The following is a 16152-nucleotide window of genomic DNA, read 5'->3' on the forward strand; positions in this document are numbered from 1 at the left end:
CATTCCAGGAAAAAAAAAAAAAAAAAGTGGGCTGTGACGGTTGTAACATTGAAGAGGTGGGCTTTGTATCAGAAAACTGATGACAGTCGGAAATTGAGTGTGATGTGTAAGTGCATTAATTTGTTACATATATATATATATATATATATATATATATATATATATATATATATATATATATATATATATATATATATATATATATATAAATATATATATACACACAGTACTGTGCAAAAGTTTTAGGCAGGTGTGAAAAAATGCTGTAAAGTAAGAATGCTTTCAAAAATAGACATGTTAATAGTTTATATTTATCAATTAACTAAATGCAAAGTGAGTGAACAGAAGAAAAATCTAAATCAAATCCATATTTGGAGTGACCATCCTTTGCCTTCAGAACAGCATCAATTCTTCTAGGTACACTTGCACAAAGTCAGGGATTTTGTAGGCATATAGTCAGGTGTATGATTAAACAATTATACCAAACAGGTGCTAATGATCATCAATTCAATATGTACATTGAAACACAATCATTAACTGAAACAAAAACAGCTGTGTAGGAGGAATAAAACTGGGTGAGCAACAGCCAAACTCAGCTAACAAGGTGAGGTTGCTGAAGACAGTTTACTGTCAAAAGTCATACACCATGGCAAGACTGAGCACAGCAACAAGACACAAGGTAGTTATACTGTATCAGCAAGGTCTCTCCCAGGCAGAAATTTCAAGGCAGACAGGGGTTTCTAGATGTGCTGTCCAAGCTCTTTTGAAGAAGCACAAAGAAACAGGCAACGTTGAGGACCCTAGACGCAGTGGTCGGCCAAGGAAACTTAATGCAGCAGATGAAAGACACATCATGCTTACTTTCCTTCGCAATCGGAAGATGTCCAGCAATGCCATCAGCTCAGAATTGGCAGAAAACAGTGGGACCCTGGTACACCCATCTACTGTCCGGAGAAGTCTGGTCAGAATTGGCCTTCGTGGAAGACTTGCAGCCAAGCCATACCTCCGACGTGGAAACAAGGCCAAGCGACTCAGCTATGCACAAAAAACAAAGGAACTGGGGTGCAGAAAAATGGCAGCAGGTGCTCTTGACTGATGAGTCAAAATTTGTAATGTTTGGCTGTAGCAGAAGGCAGTTCGTTCGCCGAAGAGCTGGACAGTGGTACATGAATGAGTGTCTGCAGGCAACAGTGAAGCATGGTGGAGGTTCCTTGCAAGTTTGGGGCTGCATTTCTGCAAATGGAGTTGGGGATTTGGTCAGAATTAATGGTCTCCTCAATGCTGAGAAGTACAGGCAGATACTTATCTATCATGCAATACCATCAGGGAGGCATCTGATTGGACCCCAAATTTATTCTGCAGCATGACAACGACCCCAAACATACAGCGAAAGTCATTAAGAACTATCTTCAGAGTAAAGAAGAACAAGGAGTCCTGGAAGTGATGGTATGGCCCCCACATAGCCCTAATCTCAACATCATCGAGTCTGTCTGGGATTATATGAAGAGAGAGAAGCAACTGAGGCTGCCTAAATCCACAGAAGAACTGTGGTTATTTCTCCAAGATGTTTGGGCCAACCTACCTGCCGAGTTCCTTCAAAAACTGTGCAAGTGTACCTAGAAGAATTGATGCTGTTTTGAAGGCAAAGGGTGGTCACACCAAATATGGATTTGATTTAGATTTTTCTTCACTCACTTTGCATTTTGTTAATTGATAAACATATACTATTGACATGTCTATTTTTTAAAGCATTCTTACTTACAGCATTTTTTCACACCTGCCTAAAACTTTTGCACAGTACTGTATATATAAAATGTGGATTGTAAAAGATGACTGACATGTATCTGAGTGTCGTATATCCTAGTGCTAACTGTAAGTGTAGGGTGCCAATACTTTTGTCTGCGACTGGACATCTTACACAGTCTAAACTTTATCTTGGAATAAAATATGTTTGATATTGTGTTCTAGACTGTGAAAGGCCTCTTGAATAACAGTGTTGGAATAGTTTAACGAATATCAAACGCTATCTAATTCACTAAAACAGACGCTGTTATTTTCTTTATATATGTCAGGGATTACATATTTGTAAACAGAGCCTGATAGAGAGCAACATAAATGATAGGTAAAGCCTTTTCCTGTTAAACAAAATAAGATGTGTTTGTAATATTGCTGAATGAATCTAACCTTGGGCATTTGCTTAAACATTTTCCCTCATGCAAGTACAGTGGGTGTTTTGGGATGTCGAGACATTTCTGACAGTTGTTCTTCTCCTTGGAACATTCTGCACACCCCTGCGCACAGCCCTCACACTTTCCATTCTCTAGGTTAGCAAAGGTTTTCTTAGGGCACGTGGTAACACAGGATTGTTGTGCTGTCAGATATCTTCCTACAGGACAGCAGAGAGAAAGATGAATTAAAATAGCTGTGTTTGGGAATACCGCTACTCTGTTAACACATTGCCCTTTTTAGGATTCCTGTGCATAAAGTAATCACGTCAGTAGTGTTGCAAGACCAAATCAGATATAAGTCAACGTTCTTTTTCAAGTTGCACTCAATTGGCCAATATTGTTCTGCTACAAAAAACATTTCTGTGAAAGTAAAATCAAACAAAATCAACAAACATCTCAATCTCATTTCAAATCCCATATGTAGTAAACCCAATGTGCCTTATGTAAGAAAAGTTTTGAACACCATTTGTGGAGTCCATTGTTGATATCAACACTGATCCTCCTACACAGGATGGATATTATATGGAGGGGCCAGTGAAACGTCTCATAGGTGAGACTGGAGTCTGTGCTAATATTTTGAAAGTATGTATGTTCTTGTCATTCTGACACGGCAGTGGGTTTGCAATTCAACTCATCTGCCAGTATTTAGTCAAACAGTCTGATATTTACCTGTTTTGCAGGAAGTACATGTTTGTTCTGCAGTACATGTCTTACAGAAGCGGTCACACTTCTCACATTTCCGATCAGCTGAAAAAAATTATCAAGAAATAAAAATACAACAACATTAGAGGTATACTTAGAGCTTCTAATATTCAGTTATAACCGATAAAAAGATTTTTCACTGGGTGAGAGCCAGGGCTGGAGTGAAAGGTCGTTACTTGGAGAGGTAGTTTGAGGAGTGGCCACAGGGAATACGATAGGAAAGAGGTTCCCGACTGGCGGGAGCCTTCTTGGCCTAAAGTGATGGAACGACCTTGAAAACTTGCTGTTCAGCAGCCTCGGGAACCAGAAAACCAATAAGACAGATTGGCTCGGCTGAGCCCACGACAAGCTCTGTGGAGTGGCAGTCATGTAGGAGGAATAGGCTCTTGCATTGAAGAACCTGGAAAAGGAATGACAGAAGAGGGAGATGGAAATAGAGCCCAGTCTCAATTTGAGGAAGATAAAGAGCAGGAGCTGCTAAAGAATAGAGTGTGTGGGTCCCATCTGACTCACACAGTGTGAACCATCCACTCCTCAGGGAGGTATGGATGGCGGCAGCCATAGAGGTCGGGGAAGTGAGCCTCACTTACCCCCTAAGGTTGGACCCCCAGCTCCCCGCAGAATCCCACGCCCATGGGACAAACAGTAGTTCATGTGTCAATGCATAACATATATGAAAGGAGGAAAATGAAATATGGGACAAACAAAATGGATTGGATTTGGGTAGAGTGAAATTATTTGTTTACCTGCCGCACAGTGCAGAGGAAAAAAACGTGTCCTATTAGGGGGGAAAACCTCTGGAGGACATGGTGGATCAGGTAGCCCCCACTCGGGCATTGTAACAATTATTTGGTGAGCTACGGCAATATCGGAAACAAATATCCGTATGTAGGCTTCTGCTGCTGAGGAGGACCAGTGCTCTAAGCTCTTAATTTGATGCTGATGGATGTTGACTTTTGGTGCTGAGGTGGCTGCTCCAATTCTAAAGGAGTGAGGAGTTTAGAACTGAGGAGAAAAACCTGCTTTAGAGATGAGAGAGGCAAGGTGAGTTGAGAAGCAATGTCTTGTAACTTCTGCACGGGAGGAGCTGATGAACAGTGAATCCGTCGTGAGGAAAGGCTTCTTGCTGTAGATGTATCTAGGCATGGAGGTTTAGGGACATAATGGAGAATTAATCTTTGACAGCTGTATAAAGTGACTAAGGAGATGTTGTTTAAATGGATGCCGACAGAAGGGAAGCTGGAAAAGGATGGGATCATCTGAGGAATCCAAAGAAAGCAGTTAAGCACATGACTTCAATGAGGATATCGTCAAAGGGATTGAAACAGCCTTTTCGCAAGACTGACATGAGCAACATGGGAAGTCGAGATGGGGAAGTAGGAGGGGAGCTCTTCGATATGCCGCGGAGCGTCAAGCAGATTGCTGTAATGGCCGTGAGATGGTAATGGAACTGGATTCCAGAGATGTAAGACTTGATTGTAGAAGCGAGGTGTAGAATGTCTCATGCGTGGATGATAAAGGCTAAGATCCAGTCTATTAAATGGAACTGACTTTTTTTTTTTTTTTTTTTTGCACAGGAGGAGAAAGACAACCAGCCTGTAGAGAAGGATGATCTTGTTTATGGAGGTAGGGCAGCGGACATGTAATTTCTAGCCAATTGAAGAAGGTTGAAGAGAGGCGAGCTCACAGGAACACTAGATGCTGGTATTGTGTAACTTGGAGAGATGCTGGAGCTGCTGAGGGAACCAACTGCTGAAATCTAGCGTTTTTCTATATTATTGCGGCAAATCTGTGTTGAAAGAGAATGATGGTGGATGGAAGTGGGAACTTGAGAGTAGAGATCTGCTGAAGTAGTGATCTGTAACAGTGTGCTGTTTTTTTTTTCACATCAGCAATGTTTTTTTTTTTAAAGTGATGTTATCCGAGTAGGCTTCATGCAATACGTTACAAAGCACAAAACTAGAATGAGAACAAAGCTGGGGATTCCGCGTTGAACTGGGAATTGACCCATTATGATTTTTTGTGTTGACTGCAGATTGTAAGTAGAAGTGAATAATTGCTAAACCAGGAACCCACATGCGAAACAGACACAAGTGAGTTGAATGACAGACCAACTATGGAGGCGGGCTGGAGATTAGATTGTTGCAGGCTTAACTGGTGATGCAGCTGCTGCAGCGAGAAAAAAAGAAGCTGAAGGACGAGAACATTCTGTGGAGCAGGTAGGAAAATTACTCTAACAAGAAAACGAGAAGACGAAGTTTAGACATTAGAAAAAAGAAAAAGTTTAAAACACGTCTGAGCGATTGTTAGAAAGCGAAAACACTAGATGAGAAACAAACTGAAAATGCTAGACAGCGAGCTATGTGAGATTGAGACTTAAATAGGAGAAGATTGACAGGGAAAGCGGGGTGGAGCCCCGGATTTTGTCCCCCGAAATACGCCTATAGGCTATCATAAAATGAGATTACAATTAGAAACGGACACTTGTTTGCAGGATATAAAGCCATATTATAGTTAAATAGGGAGGATTTTAAACAAAATTACAAATTGTGGTGAAATGTAAAAAAAGGCCTAGACACACAAGAATGTCCCTGTGACCATAAACACATCGTTGATGAAGACAGCAAAGGAAAGAAGGTACAATTTAAGTGTGCCAAAACTGTCAAGTTACTATATATATTGTGACAGATAAAAAAAAAAAAAGCCCAAGCATTTGGAAAGTAACCAAAAACAATAATTTCATAAAGTATATATAAAGCGGAAGTCCCGGAAAGGACAAAACAATTTATATAAAACTCAAAAATAGCTATAAAAATAAGCACTTAAAAAAATGATTAATAAAAACTGAAAAACAGAAGCCCTAGGTATTCACTCAGGAACTCAATTAAGTAGAAGTAGCTGTAACATGGTGAGGTGAAGTAACCCTATAGTTTATTTTCCTCCCTAACTCATACAAGCCTAAATGCCATGCAGCTTTCACTGAGGGACACCAGTCAATAACATTTGGATTGACTACTCACATTAATGATTTGTTCTGAGCAGGATGGGTTTCCGTGACAGACTGAGAATGATTCTTGGTGATAAATCTCCCTCCCGACCTGTGAGGGCGCTGTGTAAAAGGAACAGAGTGCCCTGGACTGGATGGCCAGATAATTCATTCCCAGGGTTAGGAGGAAATCAGCCGTCTAGAAAGGGGGTGGAGCTACGGTACACTAAATGATGGACCTGGAAGGGAAATCATGTGGCAGCCGCAGATTGGAGGAGTGGTTGCAATCATTAACCAAGGGGTCATGATTGACAGTATATAAGGGGACGTAGCAAAGTGATCTGTTCCTTCGTTATGGTTAACACTAACCCAGAAGAAGAACCGTATGGTTTATCGTGAGTGTTTTGTTTATTTTGATGTGTCTAATTATACTTTTGGTTATTATTAGACGGCTAACACAATCCAGAGCTGTTGCTACAGGTCAGCACAAAACCTGAATAACACTGCACTTGTTTCAAGATAAATTGTATTTGCACCACAAGCACTACAGCACTCACTTTGGAATGGTGACCGTGTTTGTATATTGTGGGTGTATTAAAGACTTTGTTTACTGTTTCAGGACTGAAATGCTGGGTTAAACTGTGTAGTATCAGACTTTGGATTATAAATAAAATACCCTTGCACCTGGATTATCGTTGTCTGTCTGTTATTAATCACCACATCACTCCTGCACCCGCACACTGTTAACCACTTTGCCACAGTTTCTCAGTTTAATCAAAAAGACTGTACATGTGCAAACCCCTGGCTCAGATGTTATTTTAAATTGTGAACTGGAGTGGCAAATTATCTGGACTTATTATTGACAAGAGCCTCGTACTGCGTAATGTACAATATAATTTATTAGTATGTGATACAAATGTTCCAAAAAATGTTTTCCCAATATAAGCAAAGATCTGTTTAGAGCCAGGTAGCACCAATCAATTAACACATCTGTCAATATATTGTATTATACAGTAATTTATCTTACTACCTTTCATATATTTGTGGCTGTATGAGCCACAGTTTGTTTCTATGGTCATAAATCCCCATCACCTGAAAATGCTAATGCAGCCCCCCAAACTCCTCCATCTTCTCTGTTCCCCTGAAAGTATATTCTTCCTCCTGAAGCTCTGCTTATGACTCTCACCTCCATGCAAGTGACTTCTTTCCCATCATGAAAGACTTTTATAAAATAAAAAACACTTACCAGACCAGAAGCTTCCAATCGGGCAAGATTTGATCAGGTCTTCACACTTTCCATTTACAAGCACTTGATCTCCAGGGCAAGACTCACAGTCATCAAAGCTGGGCCCTGCACAGGTCTTACAGGTCTGATGACAAGGCTGACACTCCTGACTTTCTTCATCACCATAGAAACCTCCGTCGCATGTTTCAACACATTCATTTTCTTAAAAAAAAAAAAAAGTCCAGACAAAATAAAAATTATTCATAGTTTTAAAGGACTATTAAAGAAGAACAATCCCTGTGTGTTTTATTAGGAGAATAATAAGTTTAAAATAAGATTTACCAATTTGTTGTCCAAATTGCAGATTATTTTTATACTAGTTAATGTTCAACAATATGTCAGATAATGAACAAAAGAGTAAAAGTCCTGCTTACCTGAGAAGAACCAATCTTCCTCGCACCAGTAACACTGATTTTCATCACAGCTCACACAATTCTTATGGCATTCTCTGCACTCCATGGTTTTGTCATCATTATATGTCTTTTCAGGACACCCTTCAAGGCATCGTGTTTTAAACCTAAAGGACAGTAACTCTTGTAAATACATTTTTGCTTGTTGGGGTTCCAAAAGATATCCAGACAATCACAACCCTTTCTATTAACAGTATGTATTCTACTCAGTTTTACCTGCAAGAAACCAAATCACTCACTTCCTCACCTCCACCACCATGTGACAGTTTCCTGTTCATGAGGATTGTTGGGTCAGTTCACTTCACTTGGCACAAAAACATCCAGGCTGCTGGAGGCTCTGGATGAGGACAACCCTTATTGATTCTGGAGATTCTGAGTTAAGCTGAATCTATTTTTCTTTAAATGACTTCATAATTGTATTATGTCTAATTGGTAATTTTTCCATGCATGAAACTATTCTTATTCAGCTTTCAACTGAGCCAAGGTAAATCCGAGTCCAATCTATAGGCCCTATTTAGAAAGTCTATTATCTATCGCTATTCTAGTCATGAATTTCAAACATACCTAGAAGAAAATTGTCAAGCGCTTTGTCATTAGGCCCCTGCATTGCATCCACAATTTGGCTGTTTTTCAATTTGGTTTAAAGTTTGTCTGCCCTTTTAATGTTTTACATTTTAATAAAATCATGAAACTTATTCAAGGGTCAGCCATCTCTCTATGCAGTGAAATACTACAGAATTATTGAGGTTTCAGATACAGCTTTAATTGAGATTGGTGTGTTGTAAATAACTGTGTATGATTCTGTGTACAAAAACAGTGCTCTCAAACATAATAACAATATTTTGGATTCTCCTTGTCTTCTAAAAAGGCGGTTAATTAGAAAACAAAAATCAACTTACATGTAAAATCCTTCTTTACAGGACAAACAGGATCTTGGGTCAGCTATAAGGGAACAAATACATATTCTATGTATAAGCCAATCACAAGAACCAATTCCTCTGAGTGTGGTATTAGAAAAAGCAGTATTACAAAATTTGGAAATATATGGAAAATAGTTGGGTAATATTTAAAGTATGTCAAGATAGAACACTGATTTTACATATAATGTTGCATATTACAACAACAACTCAATTATATTACATCAAACAAATATTAACAAAAAACAACAAAACTATTTACAATAGCAAAAGAAAACTTGCTTTAGAAGGCGATCAGTCCACTGAGACTGGAGCAACAGCAGCCTGCATTTCTGTATGCCCTCCCCTAACATATGAACATATATCACAATATAAGAATAAAAAAATCACCCATGTTTCCAGTATCTCATTCTAAAGGGGCTAGTATTCCATTATTATTGGCTATTCCAGGCTTTAGGGCACATAAAAGAGCACAGAGACTACATTTGTTGTAAAGCACTGACATCATGTTTCATTATGACTTCTTGTTTTATGCGCTCTTTCAGCAGATTTCTACAACACTGGCAATGGTATCCTTGTGGTATACTTTATGCAGCTCAGCTGAGAACAAAAAGGGAACATTCTATTAATAACTATACACTGAGGTTGTGAAACCCGTTTCCAAGGGACCTTTGCGATGCCAGATAACTGTACAGTACATCTGAAAAGATACATGTTTGACCCTACCTATTAGATAATTATACATTGCCTATAGGATATTCACTGTTCTTAAGAAATGCTAATTATATGGTATATTGTACAACTCTTGGGGAACATGATGCACATTTGTTATTTAATATATCTACCTTTTGTCTCCTGTAAGTGTTTTCAGTCAGTGAGCCCTTATGAGCATAATGAAGGCTAATCTACCACCAGAGGGCTCTCTCACACTATATTCAAGGTATTCCACTAACAGTGTGTATCTTTATGTGGCGCTGTTTGTGTAATGCTTTATCTTTTCTACCCAAAATCATGTAAAATAAAAATACACAAAATGAAAATTTTACGGATGAAATGCTCATATGTGAATGAAATACATCATTCTGTGGATAAAGTGTACATTTTGTGGATGAAATACATAATTTTGTGGACAAAATGTGCATTTTGTGAATGAAATACATCATTATACCAGATAAGTAGATTGAGAACAAATTTTCATTTACAACAACTTTCTGGTCAAGAGGCAAACATCACAACAGCACAAAGCAAACAAATACACACTATCACATGGTACATGTGTCAGCCAGTGCTTTGAGACATGCTTGATAGTGCATACCCATCTTTTTTACTGGGCTTGTTTCCTGGTGGGAATAGTTTCTCTATGTAGAGTGAGATTACTTACATTTTGGAAGTGGCTTATTCCATAACTGTACAAAGCACTATGCAGCCATATTTGTCCTAAATCAAACCATGTTGTAAAATCATGGGACCGTCGCAAGTGTGTCCATAATATGTTGTATCTCCTCTTTAAAATCTCCCTGCCATCTGTTGTGCATGCATGTAAAATGGAAGAATGCAGGGAGTAGTTCTGAAGAGACCAGCAGGGTGGGGGAATGCAGAACATCTCATCAGCTACACTATAAAATTTAGCACGATACCACTGCATTTATCCAAGGTAATTATATCACAACAATACAGAAAACAAATAAGTAGCTCAAGAAGCTTGTGATATAGTCGCCTTGGATAAATGCATCAGTTAAATTAATTAGGCGATAGTGTCCGTCGATAATAACTCTACCGTCTGTTAGAGCCGCTAGAAAAACCTTGTGACAGTCCCATAATTTTATGACATGGTTCGACTTAGGACAAAAATGACTGCATAGTGATTTGTACAATTAGGGAGTAAGCCATCTCTGAAACACAGGTAATCTCTACATAGAGAAAATATTCCCACCAGGACACAAGCCAAGCAAAGATATGATACGCACTGTCAAGCACCAGTCTCAAAGCATAGGCTGACACATGTACCATGTGGATTTCGTCCACAAAATTATGCATTGCATCCATAAAATGCACATTTTGTCCAAACAATTCACATTTCATCCACAAACTGCACATTTCATCCACAAAATGATGCATTTCATCCACATAATTATGTATTTCATCCACACAATGATGTATTTCATCCACAAAATGACGTGTGAGCAGTTCATCTGTAAAATTTGCATTTTGTGGATTTTTATTTTAAATGATTTCACAGAAAAAAGATAATTCATAATTAACTTTTTGTGGACAAAATGTAAACTGCAAATTCTATTATGTGTAAAAAATTAATTTAGAAAAGCACAAAATATAATTTGGTAAAATAATTTTGTCCACCTAAAGTAAAAGTATTTTTGCCTTTTGTGGACACAATGAAATCCATGTTTTTTACATTGTGTGCAGTTGGTTTCCATTTTGTGCACTAAAGGCTCTTTTGTGGACAAAATGATGTACCGGTATGACACAAACGGCGACCCATATGTTTTATGTGTCAGCATTTTGAATTGGAACAAATATAGATATGTTGAGCCTCAAATTACAATGTGATATGTTTTATAAAACTAACAACAATTTTATTAAGCTGTCTAAGGTCTTCAAGAGGTAGCTTAACACATGAACATTTTAAGTTTCTTACCTATTTATTTAAAGCCTCAAATTTCAGCAAATCAGTGCGTGGAAAAAGTGACATTTGTAAAAGTTGTTGAAGTATGTTCAATAGAGAACAGAAGCAATGACACCAGCATGCTGCTCATCTGATAGCTGTACATTCCAGTTATTTTTTGTGGTGACAGTACATTAACTATTATGAAAATATATTTGATCAAAATTATCCATTTAAGTAAAAAAGACAAATGTTTTATTAAGTGCCTTCTAGTATGACAAAGGCCCAAAACGTTTGTCTACTTGAAGTTGTACCTTAGAATATTTGATTGAGTGTTTATGGATGAGAGATCTTCATTATACTTTAACTGGGACCTTAAATGTATGATGCCTCCACTGCCTTCCAGGTGCATCACAATGTTGTGTCTGATTTATAATGAAAATTCCAACATCATCAGCAGGCGAGTGGCCTCCTGTCATTCCTTACATTTTTACATTCTTATGTTCTTATGCAGGGCATTTCTTTCAGGAATGAAGAAGACAATTCTTCTCCGAGTTCAAGCTGGGTATCTACCTGCTAGACAAGGGCTGGCCAGCTGCTGGTTTCTACCTGGCTACGATTGCAATGAAGCTGGCTCAAGAGCTGGTTATGTTGGTTAAAAGTAACAGTAACTAACTCCATTAATATTAACCGTTTTGCAATTCCATTAGCTACATATGTCTCAAATGTGCAAATTTTATTGGTATATGGTATCATTTACATGGTATAATTTTACATGCTATCTGTTACAGTAAATTCTCAGTTTCTATAATTATTATTGGGTTATCTGTTTGCATTCCCTGGATCATTTCACCTCATCGGTATCTTCTGGGTCAAAGCATGTTGCTGGCTGAAAGCATGTCAGTCAACAGGGCAAGCAGCTGATTGGTTATTCACAGAAAAGAAGCCAGTGAAGGGATGGGTACAATTTCACTCTCCGGGTGAAATGACCCAAGAAGTACAAGACAGTCTAAAAACATGGCTTTAAAAACTGTTTCTTTAACCCAGTGCAGTACCAGATATCATGTTTTGAAATTAAAATACATGTTTGCTGTAACAGGTGCACATTTGAGATCTATAAAATGAATAAATGTGCAGGGTGGAGACATTTATGGAACTATTTTGTTAGCTGCAATTCCTTTAAGAAGATAGATGTAGTAAAAAATGTAATGTGGGACGATTAGACTGTTTGGCGCAGGATCTTGCCTTCTGGATCAGCTCTGACATCAGCCAGAGGTCATCCAGGACCACTGACCCCCTGTGGCAAAGTGCCCCGCCCCTGGGCTATTTATTTGTGTTGTATGTTGCGTGTAGTGTGTTAATGTTGGTGTATTGTAGTTGGTACATGGGATATAATATGGGTTATGAACACAAGTGAATTTAAATTGTATATTTGTATTTAGGCACGAGGATTGCACAGCACTTCACGTGCAGGTAAAATTAATAATATGTCGCACAGGGAATTGCACTTTATTAATTCACGTGCAGTTGTACTGAGTCTCCAATTGAATGATTGATTAGCAATCAAGTCTCGGTACAGCTGCATAAAAGCAGCATGTTTTCACTCACTCTGGGCTTGTGTGTTAGTGAGTGGAGCAGGTGTGGAGAGGAGGTAAAAACTAAGATTAGCGATTGCTACGTGCTGGCTTACAATATTTGTTTGTTCGTCCACCGTTTGTCTGTCTGTCTATTCGTTTTGGCTACTGTGCCATTTTATTTTACAAAGTGTTTTTCGTTTGTTCAACCTTTTATTTTCTGTTTATTGATTAAACTGCGCAACAGCGCAATTCACATTTCACCTGGCAGTACTGAGTGTTTCTTCTGGGTCTGACGTCACCATACACGCCATCCTGTTACACCCCCTCAGAAGGGAGATATAGTACAAAGGACGGAGTAGGGAAGAGGGGGATAACGACTTCCAGAAAATGTAAAGAATTGTGGGCTTGGTCTACATAGTATTGTTGGGACTATAAGGTTAGCACAGCAGGCTGAAGTCCATTTTCTGAATTCAGTTAATAAATTGATGCCCTAGTAAATCTAGTTTGTAAGTCTATGCTGTCAGTCTGCACATCAGCTGAGTAACTAGAATTTTTTTTTTTTGCTGTCATAGTACAAGCTATCATTTCCGTCTGACTCTGGAAGATGAAGGGTGTAATGTCAACTGCTACATGAGGCATTGTAACATAGTTTAAAGGATAACTTTAACCATTATAGATTATGGTTTGTTTGTTTTTTTATGTGTTAAAAAATTACCCTGAATATTTTCCTACTTGCATATGATTTAACAGCAACAAGAAACAGAATGAACAGTGCAGTATAAATAGCGATGACTGAAAAGAAGGGTGACACATCAGGTCTTTCGCAAGCTGTATTGCAACTATTTAAATGTAGCTTTGCATCATTATGTGCCAGTTGGCAGGAAAGCTATTCTCATAAACTGCAGATAAATGACCGTTAAACAGATGACCGTGACAGCGGTGGTGTTTTTCTCATAATAATTTTGAGAGATTCACATTTGTGTCAGCATCAGTACCGAGCTTACAGAACTTTCATTGCTGATGACAGATAAATAAGTATTCTATTTGTTCCTCTGGAGCTGTGCTTATAGATTAAATTCAGATAGGCAATAAAACGTAAGTACTGTTTATCAAAATACTGTTTTATTAAACCTGTAAATGAAGCAAGTCCTTTTAGAATCACACACCAAAAGTGCTTCATTAAGTCTTTCACTGTCTATTATTTTTAAAGATTACAAGGAAAACCTCAGGAGCTTCAGATGTGTTGCTCGAAGGGTGTTTAAGGTTGAACTGAGCCAGATACTTCAGCCCAGCGTGTAGAGCAGGTGTCCCATTTAATAATATTGGAGTACAGTATTGTAAACTTGAGTTATTCGGGGGCATGAACGAGGACTCCTCCCCCTACTTCCTTCCTACCAATAACATCTGCCAATCCTGTATTTATACCCCAAGCCTTGAGTTTGCTCTGTCTTGCATTTCTGATTTGCCTTACACTCAGTCTGCCAACCCAAGACTACAGAATCATTTTCAGAAAATAACTTCTCACCAATAGCATCTGTCTTCCCCATCAAAAACATCATCAGCAATTCTCTGTTTCCTCCCACCATGAATCCAAGGAAAAATCCCTAAAGAAATGCACAGAAATACTGCTCTATCTTCACCCGACAGTGTTGCTGCCCATTACACTTGGCCTTCTTTAAACCCGTTGCCTCTACATGCACTGAGCCTGCCCTGCCACCACAGTTATCCAGGTCTCCGATGCAACACAACCTGCATTCTGCTCTAAACACATTTATTCAAGAGATACTTCTCCAGTTCATCTCTTTCTAAAAGACTGGCCCACCTATAAGCTTCCAGCAAGTAGCGATCAAAATTTATTATTTTCTTTAAAATTATTTTCTGTCAACAAAGCCAGTATTTTCTCCATGCACAACAGCCAAGAGCATCACAAACACCAGTGGTTGCTCCTCTCCAGCAAAGATATTCAGAGCCAGCCCCCTTTCACTGCCTTTTCACTGTCTACCAGAATCATCAGTTCTTTTAGATCTGCGTCTACAAATAGCCAACGATATGAAGCATCTCATTCAACCTTAACTTTGCAGTTTCTTTTGTCTCCAACAAGTTGTGTACCATATAGAACAGAATTTTCCGACTGGAACCAGCAGCTCTCCTCCCCAAACATCCTCCATCACACTTGTGCACGTCTCTCCAGCAACAGCCACCCCTGAGGTTCACCTGCCAATCTTCACCCTCACCTCAGGTACTATTTCTGGCCACAGTTCTGCTTCAACACACACTCTCTCCAGCTCAGAATCAACATTTTAGAAGGTAAAGACGTTAACTTGGTTTCAATTACAATTGCAACATCAGAATTTCTAGATCGAGTCATTGAATACGATGATCTGTCCCTTACCCTCAAATCCGGAATTTGTAATAGCTTTTTCAATATATAGAGACATTTTATGTGAAGTTTACCACCATTGCAGCAAGAACTGGAATTACATGCTCAATATTGTACACCTGTCAGTCAGATACAGAGGAATCCCACAAAGCGTTCTCAGCCAAAGCAACATCTCGTCTAGCATTGGATAATCCTCTTATAGACTGGACTCAACAGATCCAGATCTCTTCAACAGATTTATTTTAGTGGCTATAGTGCAAAGTTATGTAATATATGCTCTTCTACCGTTCACTCTTCATCCCTCAGCCCAGAGGCCGGCACCTCTTCATTCCTCCACCAAGAGGCCGACGCCTCTTCATCATCCACGTTTCAAGAACCATCTCTCTGACCCATTCTCTATCCAGTCATCAGCCCCTCCAGCTACTTCCACTGTCAAGGATATAACGGTCCGCCCAATTAAATACTCAGACGGTATACATACATGTAATAATTTCAACACTACATTACGCGCAGCCAAAGAATGCTGGTTCCTGCACATATGCAGCATCTGCGGTGATGTGCACTCCTTTTCCATCTTCCTGCTTTCCTCCAAATGTCAATTTCTTTATTGCATTCACTCCCGTCAACATCTCCATCTCGTCCCAGGCGAAAAATGTCCTCTTATTAATGCACCTACTGGATGACTTTCTCCTCATTTCCCTAGCAAAAGCATTTACAAAACTCAGATCATTCTTCTCTACAGCTGGGATTTCCCCTCTCAGAAGAAAAAACAGTCAGGTCCCATACACTCTCTAGAATTCCTCTGAGTACATTGGACACCCCCACTTTGAAGTTAATCATGGCAATTTTTCCTATAAAATGCAGCGGGCGTTTTAAGTTTTGTTCACAAAAAACAAAAAAACATTTAGATAGACCTGCAGTTTATAGATAGGGTGGGTGGGATCTTGGCTAAAGTTTTAGTTTAATTTATGGGTTTTGCTCCGTGCAGAAAACAGACAACGAGGGTGCAAGATTTTATGAAATAAATATTTTATAACATTATAA

The 16152-nt window shown here is 38.9% G+C and overlaps 1 protein-coding gene across 1 annotated transcript in view; it reads right to left on the minus strand.

Annotated features, from left to right (window-relative positions):
• LOC121318956 (proprotein convertase subtilisin/kexin type 5-like) overlaps nt 1-16152 on the minus strand; it is a 213500-nt gene that overhangs the window by 18718 nt on the left and 178630 nt on the right. The window contains exons 25-29 of the mRNA XM_041256193.1: nt 8511-8553; nt 7576-7718; nt 7163-7363; nt 2898-2975; nt 2185-2386 (exon numbers count right to left, since the gene is read on the minus strand). Of these exons, the coding sequence (XP_041112127.1) occupies nt 2185-2386; nt 2898-2975; nt 7163-7363; nt 7576-7718; nt 8511-8553 (667 nt within the window). The remainder of the gene's footprint in view (nt 1-2184; nt 2387-2897; nt 2976-7162; nt 7364-7575; nt 7719-8510; nt 8554-16152) is intronic.

The sequence above is a fragment of the Polyodon spathula genome, chromosome 1 (assembly GCF_017654505.1).
Source record: "Polyodon spathula isolate WHYD16114869_AA chromosome 1, ASM1765450v1, whole genome shotgun sequence".
NCBI classification, from domain to species: domain Eukaryota; kingdom Metazoa; phylum Chordata; class Actinopteri; order Acipenseriformes; family Polyodontidae; genus Polyodon; species Polyodon spathula.